Source organism: Eublepharis macularius, chromosome 2, assembly GCF_028583425.1.
Source record: "Eublepharis macularius isolate TG4126 chromosome 2, MPM_Emac_v1.0, whole genome shotgun sequence".
Classification (NCBI taxonomy): domain Eukaryota; kingdom Metazoa; phylum Chordata; class Lepidosauria; order Squamata; family Eublepharidae; genus Eublepharis; species Eublepharis macularius.
Genome location: NC_072791.1, coordinates 115,790,254 through 115,812,760, shown reverse-complemented (window position 1 = coordinate 115,812,760; position 22,507 = coordinate 115,790,254). Strand labels below are relative to the sequence as shown.

Below are 22,507 nucleotides of genomic sequence, written 5' to 3'. Positions count from 1 at the left end.
TATTTGGTCTTTTCTTGAAAAATACAAGACTAGGTATCTGACTTTTGCTTGGCAGTAAGACTAGGCCTTCACAATTTACTTACGTACCCATATTCAGCAGGTCACACTCTCAGAATGAGAATCAATAGTCTAAAGTAAAGTTAAGCAAGTCTAAGATTAGATCATCTTCCTGGCTGTTGATGTGATGTCTGACCGGAGTTCTTGTTGATGTTGTAAACATTAATTGTATTGTATGCTGTAAAGAATTTTATTTAAACATAGTTTCCCCAGAGCTCTGGGGAAATAGTTTCCCCAGTTATCCCACAAGCTATTGCAAGCTTTGTAAAGGAAGTTGCAGAAGTTAGTACTTTAAAAGGAGAACCATAGACATGTACAACTAGATATCTCCTGTTCTTTCAGGTATTTGGAATCAAAGCTCTGAGAGGTTTCTTCCCAGGGAGAATAATGCAAACATTCTAATGATTGGTTGTTGGGGGTTTTCCGGGCTGTATTGCCGTGGTCTTGGCAATACAGCCCGGAAAACCCCCAACAACCATCGTTCTCCGGCCGTGAAAGCCTTCGACAATACATTCTAATGATTATTAGCTTAAAAGATTGGGGCAGGGGAGGGTCCCTTATGGAATTGTTCAGGGGAATTCCTGAGGTGGCTAATGCATGTGAAAAGTCTTCTAAATGAACTATGTCACATAAAAGATCCTGGAATACTTGCTTCATGTAGACTATGCCTAACAGTGCAGTCCTATCCAAAGTGAATACAGTGTGATTTAATGCCAAATAAATATATAAAAGATCAAGCTGTAGGGTTGCAGTCCTATGCATACATACCTGGGAATTAACCTGGATTGAGGTAGATCAGATCAAGGTGGATTGGCGCTGCTGATTTTATTAGATCTTTCAGCAGCATTCAATATGGTCAATTACAATCTTTTGACCCACCACCTCATCAATCTGGGAATTCAAGGGATGGTACTACAGTGGCTAGTCTCTTCTTCACAGATGGGGATAGAGGGCGGTGCTGGGGGAGAAGTTATTGTTCCGTCGGCCACTAATATATGGTGTGCCGCGGGGGACGATACTCTCCCCTTTGCTGTTTAACATCTATATGCGCCCCCTCGCCCAGTTGCTGCAAAGTTTTGGGCTTCAGTGTCACCAATATGCGGATGACACCCAGCTATATCTGTTGATGGACGCCCGGCCTGGATCGGCCCCAGATGTCCTGGAGTGTGCTTTTGAAGCCGTGGCTGGATGGTTGAGGCAAAGTTGGCTGAAATTAAACCCTGTGAAGATGGAAATCCTGTACTTGAGTCGCGGAAACCACGGCTCCCTACACTCGATGGGGCAGTGCTTACAATGGCTCCAAGAGTTAGGAGCCTGGGGGTGATCCTGGATGCCTTCCTGACAATGGAGGCACAGGTCGCTGTGGTTGCCAGGTCTTACTTTTTCCACCTTCAGCAGACCAGGCAGCTTGTCCCTTATCTTTTGTCCCACAACTTAACTACAGTGGTTCAGGCAATGGTCACCTCTCAGTTAGACTACTGTAATGCACTCTACGCTGGGCTCCCCCTGAACCTGATCTCGTGGTTACAGCTGGTGCAGAATGTAGAGGCGCGTGTCATCACTGGAATGCTGATGTGTGCATATATAATGCTAGTACTGCGTCAGCTGCACTGGTTACCAGTGGAGTATTGAATCAGGTTCAAGGTTTTGGTATTAACCTATAAAACCCTATGCGGGCTGGGACCCTATGTGGACTGGGTATCTGCGGGACCGCCTCTCCCTATATAAAGCCCAGATGACTCTTTGTTCTAGTCATAAACATCTGTTAAAGGTCCCTGGCCCCAGGGAGGCCTGCCTGGCATTGACCAGGGCCAGCGCCTTCTCGGTCCTGGACCCAGCCTGGTGGAATGCTTTGTCCAATGAGACTAAGGCCCAGTGGGACTTATTATCTTTCCGCTGGGCCTGCAAGATGGAGCTGTTCCACCAGGCATATGGGTGATGCTAGGCAGAGGCCCCTGGCCGGTTGAGTATAGAACATGCCCTCCCTACTAGGGTTGTTGTTTGGATTATTGTGCCGCTATATATATGTATATGTGTTTTAACGATGTAAATTGATTGTTTATGTTTTTAAACTGTACTAATTATTTAATGTATTTTTAAATGGTATGTTGGTTGTGATCCGCCCTGAGCCTGCTGGGGTGGGGAGGGTGGAGTATAAATCGAATATAAACAAACAAACAAACAAATAACACAGTGGGACTTATTCCCAAGTAACCATGTCTAGATTTAAACTACATTTGTTTCTTGTCTATTTAAGACTGAAATGAATATGAAAAAAACTACTGGAAAAAAGTTGCAAAATATTAAAGAGATGGTATTTGCTATTAATAGTTTCCATAGAGCCTGATCTCTTGTAGTTCCAACCATAGTCTAATGCACACTTACGTGAGTAAGAAATTGACTTCAGGAAGACTTAGTTTTGAGTAAAGTTGTGAAGTTTAGTTAAACTTTCTAGCCTGATCATCTGCAATTTTACTCATAACTATTATACATCAGAGGTCTGTAATATATGGGCACATGCTGAAGCATTTTCCCTTTATGTAACATAAAGAGCTGGCATTACTTTACAGCATGCATATACTATAGAAAAACAAATATCTACACTAACAAGTGATGCAATTTTATATAATGCACGCTTTGGGCTTAGAAATTACCACCAAAAAAGGGTCAATGACGCCCCATCATTCAAGAATCAGTTTCTCACCTGAAAGGTTCCTGCATGGTCTTCTTCTTTGTCTCCCTCTTTTCCCTCTTTCAAAGCAATAAGTGTGAATCCACGAAAGTAGGCTGGAGTTGCAGCAGAAAGAGTTACTGGGGAGGGAAAGGCAGAAAATAAGAACTCCTATTCAAACTTCTGACTTAGGTTTTTGCTTACTCTCTTAGTAAATACCGGGTTAATAATAAAGTACCATCAAGTTGCAACCAACTCATAGCAACTACTCATGGGAGTTTCAAGGCATGAGATAAGCAGAGGTGGGTTGCCATTTCCTTTCTCTTCTTTACAATCCAGATCTTCCTTGGTGGTCTCCCAATCAGGTACAAACTATGGCTAGCCCTGCTTATCTTTTGAGCTCTGACAAGTTCAGGCTAGTCTGGGCTATTTCAGACTGCTAATACAGGCAAAACCTTTTGTTAATGTCAACAGTACATTTGGTGGAGATAAAAGTTCATTTCAGGTGTTCTATGCAAGTAGAATGAAGTAGGAGAAGAGAAGTGTGATTGTGGTGCCAAACTCTGCTCCAAACCTGCATATGTTAATTGAAATACACAGAGAGAGCCTAGGTGCAAACAACTATATTTGTGAAAGACTGGGAACCCTGATACATCAAGGTTCTTGATTGTATGGAGACAACTTTACATGCATATGTACATACAAGACTATGTACAGATCAGAAGCAGAACTTCCCAGTGTAATCCTGTGAGCGCGCTCCCTCCCTCCCTCCCTCCCTCTCAGACACACACTCTTCCACCTACTGAAAATGTTTGAAAAAAGCTAAATAAAAATCCAACAGAGATATACCATAAGTTTAATTATACATAAGCCTAGTACCATTCATATTCAGTTTAGTGGCATCTAAACAAAATAACTCCTGAAGAAATTCACACAAATCTTTCTTGGGTATATTTTTATACTTGGCTTACTTTCTGCCCTCTCAGTCCTGTGCATTTCCCTACAGTGGATAGCCACACCAACAACATTCTCACAATTGTGTGTGACCTTTAATTCTCAAAACAATATTTGCATGTTCCAATTTTTCATGTTATATCATGTGACCATGTTCAGCTATATAAAACCCATAAGAGCAAACTAGTTGTCAGTGTTGTAATGTACCTATTACAGACCCTTATTAATTTATTTAAAATATTTATATGCTCAGCTTTCTCAGAGATACAGAGAGGAAATCTTTCTGAATTAAAAAGTAAGTAACTATTATGTCATCTTTAGCAACACCAAACAACTCAGTAGGAGAGCATCTACATCAGCAGAAAGTACCCAATAGTCTAGTCTATAGTTCCTGTCTCTTAACAAGGTATCTCTTTGAGCTCTTTCTTTTAACACAGACCTATATCCAAATGAATAACTATCAAAATAATAAAGGCCACATAAAATGAAAACCACTCAGCATTACAAATATAATCTCTTTTTTTTAAGTTTTTTTATTTTTTAATATCTAACATAAAAAAACTACAGAAGACTACAAAAGTATAAAGGGGAGGGGAGAAAAAAAAAGGGGAAGGGAGAACTGGGAAAAGGGAAAATCAACATACAAACAACAAACACTACACTACATGTCTTGTATTCCCTTCATACTGCAATTTTTCTTAAAAGTTAACTTTCTAATACGCTATCAGATTGGTAGGTCTTATACAATACAGATTATATTCAGGATCAGGACTTCTTCCCCCCCCCTTGCGTCTCGGTCTCAATTCTCTCTGCGCAGCTGGAGCAGCTGCGCCCGCTCTTTCCTCCCCCCCACTTTCCCCTTCAGACTTTGAACTTTCTTCCTGCTGAAACTCCTGATGGTTGAACAAAAAGTCTGTCAGCTGCACGTCCGATGTAATCTTGTAAATTTGATCTTTATATCTGAACCAGACGCCTTCTGGAAACAGCCACTTATATTTTATATCACATTTCCTCAAGAAAGCCACAAGTCCTTTATACTTGAATCTTCTTTTACGAGCCAAAAATGGAACATCCTTCAATATTTTAATCTTATTGCCCAAATAATCCAAGTCCAATGTATTGTCGAAGGCTTTCATGGCCTGAGAACGATGGTTGTTGTGGGTTTTCCGGGCTGTATTGCCGTGGTCTTGGCATTGTAGTTCCTGACGTTTCGCCAGCAGCTGTGGCTGGCAACTTCAGAGGTGTCACTGAGAGATCTCTATCTTTTGGTGCTACACCTCTGAAGATGCCAGCCACAGCTGCTGGCGAAACGTCAGGAACTACAATGCCAAGACCACGGCAATACAGCCCGGAAAACCCACAACAACCAATCCAAGTCCACATTATACGAATTGTCTAAGATGGTGTCCCGAGTCTTCTTAGATGAAAAGTCAATAATAATCTTGCGAGGCAGCTGCCGCTTCATTGCATACTTTGAAGATGTCTGCCGGACTTCCAAAATATCGTTTTTTATTGCGAATGGCGCCAAAAGTCCAGACACCAAATCTTTTAAATTTTCACTTTGCTCTTCTTTTACATTTTGAAGACACAATACCGTTTGGGCACGGTCCACTTGTAATCCTATTATTTGATTCTCCAAAAGCTTCACTTCCTTACTTGTTGCTTTCATGAGTACTGCATTCTCGTGCGCAGACTGCTCTGCTCCGGTCGCTGTTTCTTTAATGGCTTTCACCTCACTCTCCACTGAATCAACCTTTTGCCCCATTTCATTCAGTTTCGCTACAAAGGGCTGCACAGCATCGAAAACTGCTCGTCTCACCAACTCTTCCAAAGTTTCCCCCTTCCCCTGTAACGTCGCCATCACCGATTTACTCATTGCTGGGCTCTGCTTTCTCATCACCATCTTAGGGGGGTGGGGCGCCAACTAAGTTCCGAAACTCGGTGCAGGGGAAGAAGTCTGCGCCTTTTTAGCTTCAATTCCCACCGATCCTTCGCATACGCTTAAAAATCAGAAGGGATTCGCTTACTTACAGGTCTTCACCTTAAATCTGCTTATTGCCGTTCTCCATGGCCCGGCAGCACACGCGGTGCTGCGCAAGTCTGCCGGCCTCCGTTGGAGCAAGCGGGCAATTTACCCCCTGCATTACTTCCAGAGGGTTCTTCCCGCGGCGCCCCGGATCCAGGCTCCCTCACTGGGAGTCCTGGAGGTTAACCCTCGTGGGTCAACCACCCAATCAGGCTGCTCAGACAGTTCCCCCCGGACCTGCGGAGAGGAACATCCGACATGGCCGGGAAAACGAAACCGAATCCAGCATTACAAATATAATCTCAATAGGAGTTACAAATATAATCTCAATAAGACAAATGGTTGCCACCAGTCTGTTGTATGGTTCATTAGGTCACTTCTTCTCCACCCTTTCTTGAAGAAATCTCTTCTTGTTTAGTTGAATACAATTTTTTTCTTCCTCAGATATATGTGACAGGATCATAAGTGCACAGATAAATGCTTAATTCCTTCCTTCAGGCAATAAAGTCACAATAGCATCAGCTAATACTGAATAAGGCAAAATGTCAGGAAGTTCATTGCAGAAGGGAATGGACCTCTCTTCCCAGATTTTTGTTCTGCTTACTGAACTATATACTCCAGTTTTCATACTGTTTTCAGCAAAGAGGTCAATAGAAACCAAAATGTCACATCAAATTGTCAAAAGGGGGGGATGGTGAGGATGACAAGAAAGAAAAAAGTAAATCTCCATAACATAAGAATACATTTTCTGTAGAAAAAATTACTTGGAAACTGCAAACAAACTGATTGCATGATGCTGGTGGCAGATAACAGTTTAACTACAGGAATTTGCAAAGCAAAAAACATTAGTAAAATGTCCAATAGTTTATGAGAAAGTGTCTAGTTAAGTTTTTAATCAATAAAACAGACTCTTCAGGATGATCCATTTCTTATGCTTATAAGAATTATGGGAACACATTTTTTTCTTTTAGTATTTCTTTTCATGAGTGAGTTTAGATGAGCAGCTAGTGTTTGTAATTTATGTGGCCAGTCTCCTAATTTTATCATCTTGCTTAAAGCACAAGCTTCTGGAATCACTGATTACGTGAGTCTCCTAGTTATTATTAGCAAAAAAAAAATGTCCACGTTATAGAGAAGACTCTGAATATATGAATACTAAAGGTTCCAAACAAATAGGCATGGCAGTTCTATTCTGAAAAGTTGGATACATTTTAAAATACTCTGTTCTTCTCAAAAGTCTGATTCATCTTGACTTGAAATTGACAATTATTCTTGCTATTGATGCCTCTTTGTGTAAGATCATATTAGTTTGTAATCAAGATGAAACTGCATTGCAACTGAAAAAAAACCCAGACTGGCAAAAATTTGCCAATTAATATTTCTAAGACTTTGTTTTACAGACCCATCCTAAGCCCCCAATACAGGCACATTGCTGATGCACCAACTAGTTGTTATTCTATGCTCACAAGGGTGCATACGGGGGAAAAAATCTGTTTCAGTTTTGGATCCAGGGTTTCCAAAGGACCTATGTATCATTATTTCTGGATGGGCCGTTACCAGCTCGGATCTAACCCATTTGGGTTCTTTTTCCATTTTCATGAGCTTCAGCCCCATTCTTTGTAATGAGAGCTTCCAGGCTCTTTGGAGTAGCTGTTTTTGCACTCAACAGTACCAAAATTTCACAGAACACAGTCCTTCCTCTAAATGATTGAACCACCGAGTTTTCCTCAGTTACACTATATGCACACAACAACAACAGACCCTGAAGAAGGTGAGTGTTGGCAGGTGGATGCTATGATGGGAGACTGGATGGCAAAAGGATAGCAGGGTGGTGGCAGCATTAAAAACAATCCTGCTTTATGTTTATTTATTTTTATTTTTCTATAGTACTAATAATCACTTTTGCATCCTGCTGTTGCCAGTTGATGCCATGTTTCCTTGTGCTTTGCAGTTTTGTTCCCATGATGAGGGGTTGTTAATTGCCACCAATCTCCATTGCCCATGTGCAACTAGGTAGGCAACATGATTGAATACTCCCTGCTGCCTAAACAGACCTGTGTCTTTCCCTGTAAGTTTTCCTTTTGCTATGGGCAGGCAGGGTTGTTTTTGAAAAGGAAGAGTAGAACAGCTCACAGGATGGGGTGGGGGGAAGCATTTCTAAACAGGTCTACTCATATGTAAGTCCCATGTTGTTCAATATGCTTACTCCCAGGGAAGTGTCTTTAGTATTGTAGCCTATGATTGAAGTCTGCACTTTACTTCTTCCAAATGTTTCTGAAGCTGATAGACAGGGAGAGGTCTTCCCTTGTGAGGGTCTAATTGGCAGGGAGACAATTTCATTGCCTGTGTAGTGACAGGGGGAAAAGATGCACTCATGCGCATTGCACACATTCCCCCTTCCTGCCAACAGAGTTAATTAATAACATAAAGGCTCTCTCCCTTTGGAATCCAACTGCTGAATGTGTGCCTTGGAAAACAAGATGCTACCATGTGGGCCTAGTACCTGCCTGCCACTGCCGCCACTGTAAAGTAAGAACCGAACCGAAACACACAAACTTTTTGGTGGGAGAGTGTTGTTATAATTTGGTTTCCTGGATTTGGTTCACTATTCCAAAAGCTGCTTTAATGAAACAAAACAGCAATTTCTGGGTGTATTTATGACTCAGTAGTTTCATTTTGCACACCCTAATGCTCACTCAGCAGAGGGCAGATATGTAAAACAAAGACTCCTCACCTAGGTGCAGAAAGCATAGCAAAAGACTATAGCAAGCCCAACAAGCCCAACATCCACCAATCACAGAGCGGCATGCCAATCACATCCCCATGACAGCAGAAAGTGTAGAAGCCGCTAATATATGCTAACACAGCCATGTCCCACTTGTTGCTGACCATATGCAGAACAAAACAAGAGATGAAACAAAAGGAACCAAGCACACTTCCACTGTAAGAAGGACTGTTGCACTAGGAATCACCACTTCTGTTTTTACTCTGGAAGTGATGTCCTTGCACTCCACGTCTCCTCTTGGTTGCCAGACAGTGCCTCGTAATCCTATTTCACAGCAATTTATATCACTGAAAATAAGAAGACATTCAATAAAGCCCAAACCACAGAATTCACAGATTCAAAAATCAGGCATACAAACTATCCTCTTGTGAATGAGGGGTACAGGCATTCTACTTCAGGAAAGACAGCAAGGAAAGAACTGAGCAACTGAGCAAGGAACTAAGCAACATTTTCAAACACAAACACAATTAGTATTATAGGAATAGTGATACCAAGTAAGTTGTAGAAATTTGTAGAAAGGCCCACTCCAGATAAATAACCTTAGCATACATTAGAAGCATACCCTGGACCCAGGAGATCTCAATACTTATCTACCAGTCTCAAACATTCCATTCTTGAGCAAAGTGATTGAAAGGGTGGTGGCTGAACAACTTCATGCTTTCCTAGAAAAGGCAAATTGTTTATATCCCTTCCATTCTGGTTTTAGGTCTAATTATGGGAATGAAACAGCGTTGGTTGCCCAGGTGAATGACCTGTGCCAGGAGATGCACAGAGAAAATATTACTCAGTTAATTCTCCTGGGCTTTCGATATCATCATCCATGGTATCCTTCTGGAATGTCTTTCCAGGCAGAGATTGGGAGGTACCATCTTGCAATATTTCTGGTCCTACCTGGAGGATAGGTTTCAGAAGTTGGTACTGAGGGACTACTGCTCAGCCCCTTGGCCTTTGGCCTGTGGGTCCCTCAAGGTTGAGCATACACTATAGTTTCTCTCTATGCCCCAAATTCTAATCAACTACACTTCATTGAGGAAACTTTGGAAGAACTCATACAATTTCAAGAAGGAGAAGTGATTATCGGGAGTGACCTGAACTATATAATAAATTACAAACTAGATAAATCTAATCTTAATAAAAGAAATAAGTTTAGACGAAAGAAAAGGAAAAACAATGTGACAAGATTACCCTGTATTACCGAAAAAAAACATTTACTAGACATATGGAGACACTCACTCAGAAATGAAAAAGAGCATACTTATTACTCTCCACACTTTAAAGTGTACACTAGAATAGATTATATTTTAATATCAGATTCAGTTGTGGAAAAAGTTACCAACTCAAATTTTGAGGCCCTTCTGATTTCAGATCATACACCTATTAATATTACGTTTAGTCCTGAGATTGCAAAACAAGAAGTGAAACAGTGGTGTCTATCAAAAGCCCTTCTTGCCTCGCAAAACTCATCTAAAAAAATAAAAAAAAAATCGAAAATGCAGTAACTGACAACCTAAATAACAATGTCAAACCTCATATCCTATGGGACACATTAAAAATTGTAGTATGAGGACATGTTATCTCTCTCTTGGCTAAGATTCATAAGCAAAAAAAATGCTCAAAAAACAGACTTACTTAAAAATATCAAATCTCTAGAAGAAGAACACAAGAAAACAGGAAGCAAAAAATTCTATCACAAATGAACAATGGAACGAAAAATGTTAGAATCCCTTGAAATTAACAAAATCCAAAAAGACATGTTATTCACCAAACAAAGATTTTGGTTTAACTCACCCAAAACTTTAAAACTATTAGCATTCAGAGTTAAAAAGAAAAAGTCAGCAAATTATATCAATCTTACGTATGACCAGAATAAAAATCTATACTCAAAATCAGAGATTATTAAAATATTTTATGAATTTTACAAGAAATTATATACCTCACAAAATCTCGATCCTCAGAAGATCTCTAGTTTTTGGAATATGTTAACTAATGTCAAACAACTAGAAAATGAACACAGCACATTATTAGACAGTAAAATAACACATCAGGAATTAAACAAATGAAAAGTAACAAAGCTCCCGGTCCAGATGAATTTCCCTCCGAATTCTACAAAAAATATGCTACAATGCTACTAAACCCTCTCAGAGATATCTGCAACGCAATATTGGAGACAGGTCAAATCCCTCCATCATGGACTAGGGCCACAATTATAGTTATTCCCAAACCAGGTAAAGATACAACGAATCCTACTTCGTACAGGCCTATTTCATTGTTAAATCACAACTACAAAATTTTTACCACAATATTAACAGCAAGAATAAACACCTTCATCTGTAGCACAACCCCACACAGCTGGAGATTGCATGTGAATAATGCAGTCAATATGAAATTTCTTTTCTGTGCAGTCAACACCCTTCAAGTGGAATGTGATTGTGTAAGACAACATTCCACCCGTATGCTTGTATCATTCACAGCCCTAGCCACATGGGATCATACCACAAAAAAGTGTCTCCCGTTTGTCTACATGTGAAAGGGGCCACGCGCAAACTCAAGTCTGTCTGCTTTGCCTCATAAAATCTTATACCCTGGAAAAAAATTTTGGACCTTAAGGTGTTACTGGACTCAGATTTTGTTCAACTCCAAATCTCTAGGCAATGGGAGAATAGGATATTTTTTTATCCTCTTCTAGAACTCTACCATCATAATTTCAGAGCTCCTCTGTGGACTAAACTTATTACATCTCTCTTTCTCTGTACATCAAGAGGGCAGTGTTATAACTTCTAACTTCAAATTTGTTGGGTCAAACTACAGATATGATTTAATACTTTTCTCTACAATCATAAAAGAAAACAATCTTTTAAAACAATTGCTAAAAGCCTCCAAGTTTTAGCAGTTGAAGAGTTAAGAAAACACCTACCCGCAGGATGCTGGCAAAGACAATCACAAGAGCTGACAGCTACATTCTCATCCTCTCATTTGGAAGAGCAGCGATGGAGCTAATTTGGTTTTAGGAGGTAAGAAGTTAATGAGGACCCAGAGAGAACATGAGTTTGGGGATTTATTTTCAGAGGAAAGTCCTTGAAGGTAAAGCCTCCCATTGTCTACCTGACATTTCGACTTAAAACAACTCCTTGCACTTTCAGTGCAATCCTATTGAGTTTACTGTACTCAAGATTGCAGCCTTTACCTCTCTTTTCTGCTCTGGAACTCTGCTATTTGTTAAAAGTGATGAACATATACTTATTTTTCTAGCTTGAGGTAGTCAGTTGTATTGAGCCCATGTGCTATAGTGGTTACACTGGAGTTTGAAGATTGGGGAGAATCTATAAAGTTCAGATCTATGTACAGGGTGGCTTTGGCTAAAATAGATGGGAGGACCTTGTATGCCACTCTGAACTCCTGGAAGGAAAATAGATCCAGAGGAGTTATCCGTGTTAGTCTGTAGTAGCAAAATCAAAAAGAATCCAGTAGCACCTTTAAGACTAACCAATTTTATTGTAGCATAAGCTTTCGAGAATCACAGTTTTCTTTGTCAGATGCAACTGTGATTCTCGAAAGCTTATGCTACAATAAAATTGGTTAGTCTTAAAGGTGCTACTGGACTCTTTTCGATTTTGGAAGGAAAATGTATATCTTCTCCTCCTTCCTCCCCACCCCCACCCACGTGTGTTCATAATTAAATATAGATATATTGCAAAAATATATACTTATTTTGCAAATCATTCATAATAAGACAAGGTGCCCAAAGCCAGTAGCCACTGTTGATACTTACTCAAAAACTGATTGCTTCAACCACTTACATAGAATCCATTAAACTGTTCTTGACTGTAGCAGTTGGCAAAACATTTTAAAATGGACTTTCAAGCCATTAATTTGACTTGAAATTTCCAAAAGTAAAAAATGCATACATCCCAATACAGGACATAGTGTTAGAACTTTTTTTTTTTTGAAAAATATCACAGTTGGCTGTTGGTGGATGGACACCTCCAAGTCCAACTGGGAAAAAACCTTTATTCAAGAACAAAACAACCACTAAAAAGGACTGCATTGATAGGTTGTTTAAATATGCCCCTTCGCTGACAATAGGCAGCACTACTACTGGGATAAACAAACCGAGGCAAATAACTTGCTCATACATACTGAAAACAGGCAACCAGACATTCCCTTTCCTGGACCCAGCTTTCTTTTCAACATGAATTGCTTTTTCCTTCCCAGGGAAGAATCAAGTTCATATTGAAGGTGTAGCTGCTAGCCAAATAGACTCCAACATTATTCTCAGTCACAGTGTGAATACTTCTAGTGAAACTACCAGCAGAAAATATTCCAAAGCAAAATTCATGGTAGTATAATCATTTTGATCTCAGATATTCTTCCCATGAGGATAATGATAATGTACTTTAGAATTTCAGGTTTCCATCCAACTTCAAGTTGTGACGGTTTATGTCTACCACTTGATCTAATTCTTCTTGAAGCCATGTTCCATCCTGACCCCTCCTGATTTCCACAATATTTCATAACAGACCTGGAGGCCTGGAGTCATATACTGCACTTCCCCACCCCCACCCCAGTGTATACTTTTCTAAGTCTCTGTGTGTCCCCCATGATCACTAATACAAGAGAAAAATGAAGAGACACATATAGTGTAGCATCAAACCAGTCAAAACATGAGGGATCTGTGATGAGGATAGATCTGAGATCTTTTGAGGTCTGTAATGTTCCTTAAAAGCAGCCATGGTGACATGTGAACCATCAGTTCAGCAGCTGTTAGTCCCCGAAGAGGGAAAAAAACAAGCCATCTTTTTCATTAGTTAAACTAGCAAATTAGATATGAGGAGAATACTCCCACATATTCACACACATTTGCCCATTCCAAGGAACTGAGGTGTATTTTTAAACAAAAATGGAACACGTGAAAAAGAGGAAGTAAACCCTGCTCCTGTTCATGCCTTATATCTCTGTGTTTGGTTTCTGTTGGCATTTCCCCCAGTCTGGCTCCCTTCCAACAACAGTTGGAGTGGGAGAAAATTGGTTCAAGCAAATTGATAATTCGGACATCAGCTGTGAGGCTTTGGGGAGCTTTTTCGCTGATAAAATCTTGTCTCTCCGCTGCGACCTGCCTGCCAGGGTTGATACAGTATGGGAACTGGAGACCCCTTGGCTGTCCTCTGGGCCAATCTTAGATCACTTGAGTCTGGTCTCCCAGGAGGATGTTGACAGGATCCTGCAATGGGTGAGGCCCACTACGTGCTCCTTGGACCCCTGCCTTTCGTGGCTGGTGAAAGCCAGTGTGGATGGGCTGAGGACTTCGCTGTAGGCCATTATCAATTTATCATAGAGCTCTGGGGTTTTTCCCAAGGAGTTAAAGAAAGCCGTGGTGAAGCCTCTCCTGAAAAAACCAACTTTGGGCCCCACCAACCCATCCAGTTACCGCTCAGTCTTGAACCTCCCATTTCTGGGTAAGGTGATTGAACGGGCGGTAGTGGAGCAGCTGCAGGCTTCCCTGGAAGATGCATCAGTCCTGGACCCATCCCAGTCTGGCTTCTGCCTGGGCCATGGGACTGAGACAGTGTTGGTCACCCTCACAGATGATCTCCGTAGACAACTGGATCGAGGCGGGTCGGCACTGCTGGTGTTATTGGATCTTTCAGCAGCGTTTGACACAACTATGAATTGTTGACCCACTGGCTTGCTGATGTGGGGATATGAGGGACTGCCTTAAAGTGGCTTGTCTCTTTTCTCCATGGTCAGGGACAGAGGGTGGTGCTAGGGGAAAGGGTGTCTGCACGCCAACCATTGGTATGCAGCGTCCCCCAGGGGGTGATTCTCTCCCCATTGTTGTTCAATCTGTATATGCACCCCTTCGCCCAGCTGGTACGGAGTTTCAGACTGGGTTGTCGCCAGTACGCTGATGACACCCAGTTGTATCTGTTGTTGGACGGACCGCCTGGCTCAGTTCCAGAAGCCCTGATTAGAGCTTTGGATGCCGTGTCTGGTTGGGTGAAGCAGAGCAAACTGAAGTTGAATCCCATGAAGATGGAGGTCCTGTACTCGGGCCATGGGGCACTGGTGGGGGGGGGATCCAGCTTCCGGCCTTCAATGGGGCACCACTTGTTCCCGTTTTGCCGGTCAGAAGTCTTGGCGTGATGCTGGACTCTTTATCAATGGAGGCCCAGGTTGCAGCAGTTGCCTGGTCTGCTTTTTTCCATCTTCAGCAGGCCTCTATCTGTCAATCCATGACCTGGAAACAGTGGTCCATGCAATGGTAATCTCCAGATTGGATTACTGTAACTCGCTCTATGCAGGACTTCCCTTGAGTCTGACCTGGAAATTACAGCAGGTCCAGAATGCTGCTGCCCGTGTCCTGATGGGTGCACCTTTCAGGACACATGTAACTCCAGTTCTGCAGCAGCGACACTGGCTCCCCATGGAGTTCCAGATCAGGTTCAAGGTTTTGGTATTAACCTATAAAGCCCTAAACGGACTGGGACCAATATACCTGAGGGACCGTCTCTTCCCATATACTCCCCAGAGGGTGCTGCGATCAGCTGGTAAGCATCTACTGGTGGTCCCTGGCCCCAGGGAGGCTTAATTGGCCTCAACCAGGGCAAAGACCTTTTTGGTCCTGGCCTCAACCTGGTGGAACTCTGTCTGAGAACACCCGGGCCCGCCAAGATCTTGTCTCCTTCAGGCGGGCCTGTAAGACAGAGATGTAAGACAGGCGGGCCTGTAAGACAGGCGGGCCTGTAAGACAGAGATGCCAGGCATGTGGTTGAGACCATCAGGGATTTCATCAAATGAGCCTCTCTCTCGGTCTCCCCTATGTCTGTAGGGGGGGTATTGACCATCTACCCCCCATATATGAGTGACCATGCATGGTTAAGCTGCACCTCCACTTCCGTCAGATGCGACATGGTTTTTATAAGGTGAGCAGTTGTTTTACTAGACAGCTGTTTTAAATGATTGTGATTTTATCTCAGTATATTTTATCTACTGTTGTGACCCGCCCTGAGCCCGCTTGCAGGGAGGGTGGGATATAAACATAATAAATAATAATAATAATTAAAAGGCATGGGAGAAGGCAGGTTTAACTTCCTTCATACCTGTCCCATTTATGTTTTAAATGCTTTGCACATGAATGGCATATTCCTGTAAATTCAAGGAGGAGTCCTGTATGTATTATTGTATACACCACCAGCTTTATTGACTTGCCATGCGCCTTCCTGTGCCTGCTCTGGAAGGGAAAAATTCTAACTACCTCTGTGTCCCAAAACTGTCAGGGTAGATTCCTTAGGTGAAGAGTACAAGAATCTCTCAAAAATTTCTTTCCAGTTAGATAAGTAAAAAAATATATTGCTGGAAATGTATTTCCCTTCAAAGTCAATGGAAACAAAAACGAATGTAATAAAGCAAACAAACATGTATGATTATGGCAAAAGACAGAAGAATTTTACACTAAAACAAACATTTTTGTGCACACTCATACCCCACTCTGACCTCTATGCATCTGTCTAAAAGTCTGGATATATTTTATGCACCATATACACATAAGGCTCTGTACATGTGATCTAAGGGCTCCTCATAGTGCAGAGACCACCTATGCACATATAAGACATACACAAAGATTCTGATAAGGTTGGAGCACATTGCATGATATCTCCCGTACAGTCAGTGGACATTCAAATAATGCTATAGTCTCAGGACATGCATATACTACAGTGTTAGATTTCTATCAGTTTAACTGTCATAGCTTTCCCCCAGAATTCTGGGAAACAGTTTGATGATACTTCTGAGAAATCTTTGTTAAAGACCCCTATCTTCCAGTTTACATTTGTAGGATAGAAACATTTGCTGAGTATTCTGGGAGGAAAGAGTTAATTTGCCCCCCCCCATGGAATCTTGCATAATCCTTATAAAATTCATTCCACTCCAAAGATACTAGGATCACTACAGAACTTTCACTAAGTTTCATAATTAGTTTTTTTCCATGATGTGATAATATTTATAGCTACCATATGACAAAATTTGCATGGAGCCAAATAATGCAAATTGAGAAGCATGAGTTATGGACACTTACTGAATTTTAACCCAGATTCTTACCACACAAAAAAAAATGCTTGGTGACTGTGGGCCAGGCATTCAGCCTTGCCTACCTCACAGGACTGAGGTGATGGTAAAACTTTGGAGAACTATGTATGACACTTTCTCAAAGAAGATAAAGATAAAAATATAATAAACGTTAGCTGAAGAGACAAATGCATTGTAGAACCTCTTCATCATTGTTTCTGTTCTACAACATAGTGTCTGCAAAAGCAAAAATGAGTAAGCTGCTAGGCGGCAAAAGAAACACTCCTATATGAAGATTATTATTTTTTTGCACACAAGGAAATGTGAATTTTCCATTCCTTTTTTAAATGAACCACATGCCCTGCTTATCTAAAACACAAAAAGGTGCCGAATCAACCCAAAAGACTGGAAGTTACAAACAGGTATCCTCTTTATTCCTGGTGTTTGAAGAACAGCTTTAGGCTCCACACTGGTGGCCTCTTCTATCAAGAATGACAAAAATATATCAGTGACAGACACCGGTGCCTCCAAGTAGTAGAATCATGACTTTCTTTTTCTATTGCCCTCAGCCCCTGTTAACACTGTTTGCCAAATCCCTGGCAAATTCAATTATCTTTCTCAGCATCTTATGCAAAACAATTGTTGTTTCCTGGCAATTTATAGGTGGCAAAGCCTTGATTGGTCCTTAATTAATCAGAGATTCTCTGCAGGTAAGAATTATTTACTAGCTAGATCACATTTTAAGAAATGAACTGGGGCAGGATCTGTTTCTAGGCTTACCATGATGTCATTTTGTGTTGCTTTAGAGAGACTTGTTAAACTCTTGTGACAGTTAATAAAAATAAAACAAAGTGACAACATTGAAACTGCTGTGCTGTAGGAAACATTAAGTTACTCTTGCAACATTTTCTCTTGTTGTAGTTCAACATAGGTGGTTCTGGAAAAAATTAGCTTTGAAAGTCACAAGTAATATGTATTCAGTGTCTGATGTCAGAGTCTAACTAGTGAGCAATCAAAATCTAAAAACTTCTACCTCTAGGAAATATGTGAAAATGATGATTAAATTGCACTTTGCTGGCAAAAATCTTCATATGTTCTCCAAGTTTGTCTTGGAAGTTAATTTTCTTCTGCAATGCCAAAAATAGAAACCTTTTTGGCAGCTAAAAGTGATACCCGGTGAAACTTTTCATGGGAATAATTTTCAAACCTTTATGAGGATATTTACAGACCAGAAACAGCAACTAAACCCAAGAGGTGGCTACAAAACTGAGTTGGCACAGAAGGCACACACAAACTTAAGATTTAGCTGGTTACCTGTCTGAGGAGAATTATTAGACTGTTTGCTATAGGTCTTAACATTTTTTACTTCCAGTCTTGAGAGAACCAAATCAACACAAGTGGTAAATCACTGTTGAAGAATCCCTTTCCTATTCATTATGCTCTCCTCTACCAAATCAGGGTATGTCCCACAGGAGCACAAAGCTCTTTCATTCACTCCACTAAAGGTCAAAAGTCATGGTAGAAATGCCTGTCCCTACAGCTGCTTCCAGTGTTAGCAAGTCAACTGGTTTGTAATAGAAGGCCAGATACCTTGATTTAAATGCATATTCTTGGTAGATGCATTTCCCCAAAGTATTTTAAATATAAAAATCTAGAAGGTCAAGTACAGAGATCTACAAAGTTTATTTCATTTTCAGCTTAAAGCTATTATTATAAGAAACCTTCAGGTTTAGAGGTGGAGTATAAATCTTGTACATATATAAGCAGCATCTCCAAATCAATCTGATGTTTAAGACGTTCACCTGTTAAGGAGATCAGAATTTTGGCAATCCCAGAGTAATAATTTGTAGATATTTATTAATTTTTCAGTGGTTTTGCTTCTCTTGGCTCCACTTGTATTATTCCTGCTTAAAGCATCTATTCAATTCTCCTGTGGGGGGCGGGGAGAGTTAGGGAAAGAAGGATTTCATTTGAAAGGACACTCACTAGAACATAACCCCTGAATGTGTTGCCAGTGTTAGGCCCCATCCCAGAACTTGCAAAGACAATAAAAGGACATGTTCTTGAGCATGAACAAAGTCTTTCCCATGAGGTTATATAATTACAGCCCAGCATGACTTCCAAACAGGATTGAGGTTAGGCACTGGTAAAGGGAAGAGACAATGGACTGGATCTTAACCAGAAAATGAGAGATGCTGGCCTCTTCCAGCAACTTTCTTGGCCCATGTGCTAACTGCTAATATGCACTGCTAACCATATTCCTGTTTCTCAGTAAGACAATAACCACCCATTGAGCATCCTTGGCCAAGTGAAATAATTTCCCATTGCTGTAGTAAGTTGAGAAGAAAAATGAAGAGGGGCAATTAAGGTAAATATGTTGCTGCAACACAAGACAGGCTATCTTTTACCCCATGACCATACAGAAAAAAAGAGGAGGGGATAACATCCCATGCTTCCAAAGGGATTTTGAAAAATCTGAACAAGAGTTGCTTGCAGGGGAGGGTTCTCCAAAGCAAGCAACGTGTGGGAGTAAGTTACAGAGACTACATTATCCTTATAAGAAAGAAGAACCCCCTTTAGTTCTACAGAGCTTGCTGGGCTCACGGTTGCTCTTGTCCATTGGAAGTGCGGAGACTTACCCCTGTAACTGTTTCCGGGCTTGTAGAATTCCGGATCGCCTTCCACGCGGAGACTAAATTCATTATATCCTTCTCGCCTAGTGCCTTGGGCTCGCAGAATCCGGCTGCAATATCCTTCGGATTTGGCGGCTCTCTCTAAGGTTTCGTCCGTGAAGGAAGCAAATGTCATTAAGGGAAAAGTCCAAGCGAACAACTGCAAGGCTCGCAAATAGCTATAATTACAATAAAGTCCCATCCTCTGGGTTTCCCAACAACTTTGGGAAAAAAATAGAAATGTGTTGCGTCTAGCAGTTTCTGCAAAACCACAACATGGGCAGGTTGAAGTCGATGGCTGGGGAAAGCCCCCCGTCCCACCCCCTTCTCGTCTCTGGAGAAAGGAAAGCAAAACAAGGAAGAAACTGGCTAACAAACGCAGCCTTTAATCAGTTGCAGCCAGAGAAGCCCCCCTCCTCGCCCCAAGCCTGGGGAGGATTGAGAAAGAGAGAGAGCGAGAGAAGGGGGAAGATAGCGAGATCGGAAGGACCAGCTCCGCCGCTGCTCAGGAAAGTCGGAAGAGGACTGATCTTGCCCAGATCCGAAGTGAAGTGCTGTTTTGTTTCAGACCTTGTGATTAGCAGCTCGGTGGTGTTTACTTAGCCAAGCTCAATTCACCGGGGTCGGCGCAATAGCAGATCGGGGAGGGTTGGCGGTTGAGGGGACGGGGAGACGGGACGACGGCGCTGTCGTCTCCAAGACATCTGGGTGGGGATCCCCCACTGGATGGCTCGGAGGGGAGAGGCTTGGAATTAATCACCTAAATTCCTGCCGAAGCCGGCAGTTACTCTGGGGATAAAAGGGCGAACAAGAATGGTTCGACTAGCCGCTAGACACCCCAACCCCCCAACCACCCCCTACCCCTGCGCTCATTCCTTGGGGCTGATGGCACCGATATAATCACACACTCACTCGCAACCCGCCTGCTTCCTCCAGGGGCTGCCTTGAAGTTTTTAAAAGGCAGGCTCTGGCTCCCTCAGGAAGACATAGGAGGAAAGGGAAGAGATGAGGGAGATGCCGGAAGCAAAAGGTGTGCAGGGAAGAAAGTAAAACCAGGATCCACACGGATCCTTGCGGATCCTATGGTTTTTTAAATAGGAAAAACACAAATGAAACATCAAATCACATATCACAGCCAGGTCCACAGATTGAAATATAAAAAACACAGATCCAAAAATATTTGTCTCTGCCCCGGTGAAAAAACGTGATTCTGAGACACGGATCCTCATGAATTCATATGATTTTTACATTGAAACAAATCAAAAAGGCTGTCATACTTTAGATCATGTCCCAGGCTACAGAGAGCAACAAAACAATCATGCATTCACGAATTCGTGGTGCTGTCACGGAACAAAAACAAGCTTAAAAAGCACGGATCCTCATGGATCCTCTTGATTTTGAAATGGGGCCATGCAAAATCCACCATACAATACTAGATCAGGTCCATTGGCACAAATGGGACCAAAAAAACCAGCCATCCACTGCTTCGTGGCACCACCAGGGGGCAAAACCATGGTTCAAAAGCACGGATCCTCTTGGATCCTCTTGATTTTTACGTGGGGTCATCCAAAACCCACCATAGAATACTCAATCATGTCCATTGCCACAAACGGGACCCAAAGATTAAGCTGTCCACCCCTTCATGGCACCGCCACAGGGCAAAAGCATGGTTCCTCACGGATCCTCTAGATTTTTAAATGGGGCCATGCAAAATCCACCATACAATACTAGATCAGTTCCATTGCCACAAATGAGACCCAAAAATTCAGCCATTCACCTCTTCGTGGCACCGCCATGAAGAAAAAACATGGTAAAAAGCCACGGATCCTCATGGATCCTCTTGATTTTTACATGGGCTCATCCAAAATCCACCATAGAATACTTGATCATGTCTATTGCCACAAATGGGACCCAAAAATTCAGCTGTGCACCCCTTCATGGCACTGCCGTGGGGCAAAAACATGTCTCAAAAGCACGGATCCTCAAGGATTCACTTAATTTTTACTTGAGGCCAACCAAAATACACCATACAATATAAGATCATGTCCACTGCCACAAATGGGACCCAAAAAAACAGCTGTCCACCTCTGTGTGGCACCGCCACGGGGCAAAAACATGGTTCAAAAGCACGGATCCTCACGGATCCTCTTGATTTTTAAATGGGGCCAAGCAAAATCCACCATACCATACTAGATGAGGTCCATTGCCACAAATGAGACCCCAAAATTCAACCATCCACCTCTTCGTGGCACCGCCATGAAGAAAAAACATGCTAAAAAGCCACGGATCCTCATGGATCCTCTTGATTTTTACATGGGGTCACCCAAAATCCATCATAAAATACTTAATCATGTCCATTGCCACAAAAAGGACCCAAAAAAACAGCCGTCCACCGCTGCATGGCACCGCCAGGGGGCAAAAACATGGTTCAAAAGCACAGATCCTCTCGGATCGTCTTGATTTTTACGTGGGGTCATCCAAAATCCACCATAGAATACCTGATCATGTCCGTTGCCAAAAATGGGACCCAAACATTAAGTTGTTCACCCCTTCGTGGCACCGCCAGGGGGCAAAAACATGGTTCAAAAGCAGGGATCCTCACGGATCCTCTTGATTTTTAAATGGGGCCGTGCAAAATCCACCATACAATACTAGATCAGGTCCATTGGCACAAATGAGACCCAAAAATTCAGCCATCCACCTCTTCGTGGCACCGCCATGAAGAAAAAACATGCTAAAAAGCCACGGATCCTCATGGATCGTCTTGATTTTTACATGGGGTCACCCAAAATTCACCATACAATACTCAACCATGTCCATTGCTACAAAAGGGACTCAAAAAAACAGCCGTCCACCGCTGCGTGGCACCGCCACGGGGCAAAAACATGGTTCAAAAGCACGGATCCTCAAGGATCCTCTTGATTTTTAAATTGGGCCATGCAAAATCCACCATACCATACTAGATCAGGTCCATTGCCACAAATGACACCCAAAAATTCAGCCATCCACCTCTTCATGGCACCACCACGGGGCAAAAACATGGCTCAAAAGCACAGATCCTCAAGGATCCTCTTGATTGTTACATGAGGCCACCCTAAATACACCATACAATACTAGATCATGTCCAATGACACAAATGGGACCAGAAAATCCAACCGTCCACCACTTCGTGGCACCGCCACGGGGCAAAAACATGGTTCAAAAGCACAAATCCTCTCGGATCGTCTTGATTTTTACGTGGGGTCATCCAAAGTCCAGCATACAGACCAAAACCATAATCA

The 22,507-nt window shown here is 42.0% G+C and overlaps 1 protein-coding gene across 2 annotated transcripts in view; it reads right to left on the bottom strand.

The window, feature by feature from the left end:
• Positions 1-19,686, bottom strand: part of SPON1 (spondin 1) — a 595,298-nt gene extending 575,612 nt beyond the window's left edge. For both annotated transcript variants that reach the window (XM_054971838.1, XM_054971839.1), the window contains exons 1-2: positions 19,194-19,686; positions 2,762-2,868 (exon numbers count right to left, since the gene is read on the bottom strand). In XM_054971838.1, coding sequence (XP_054827813.1) covers positions 2,762-2,868; positions 19,194-19,428 — 342 coding nt within the window. In that variant the 5' untranslated portion in view covers positions 19,429-19,686. The remainder of the gene's footprint in view (positions 1-2,761; positions 2,869-19,193) is intronic.
• Positions 19,687-22,507: the final 2,821 nt, after the last annotated feature.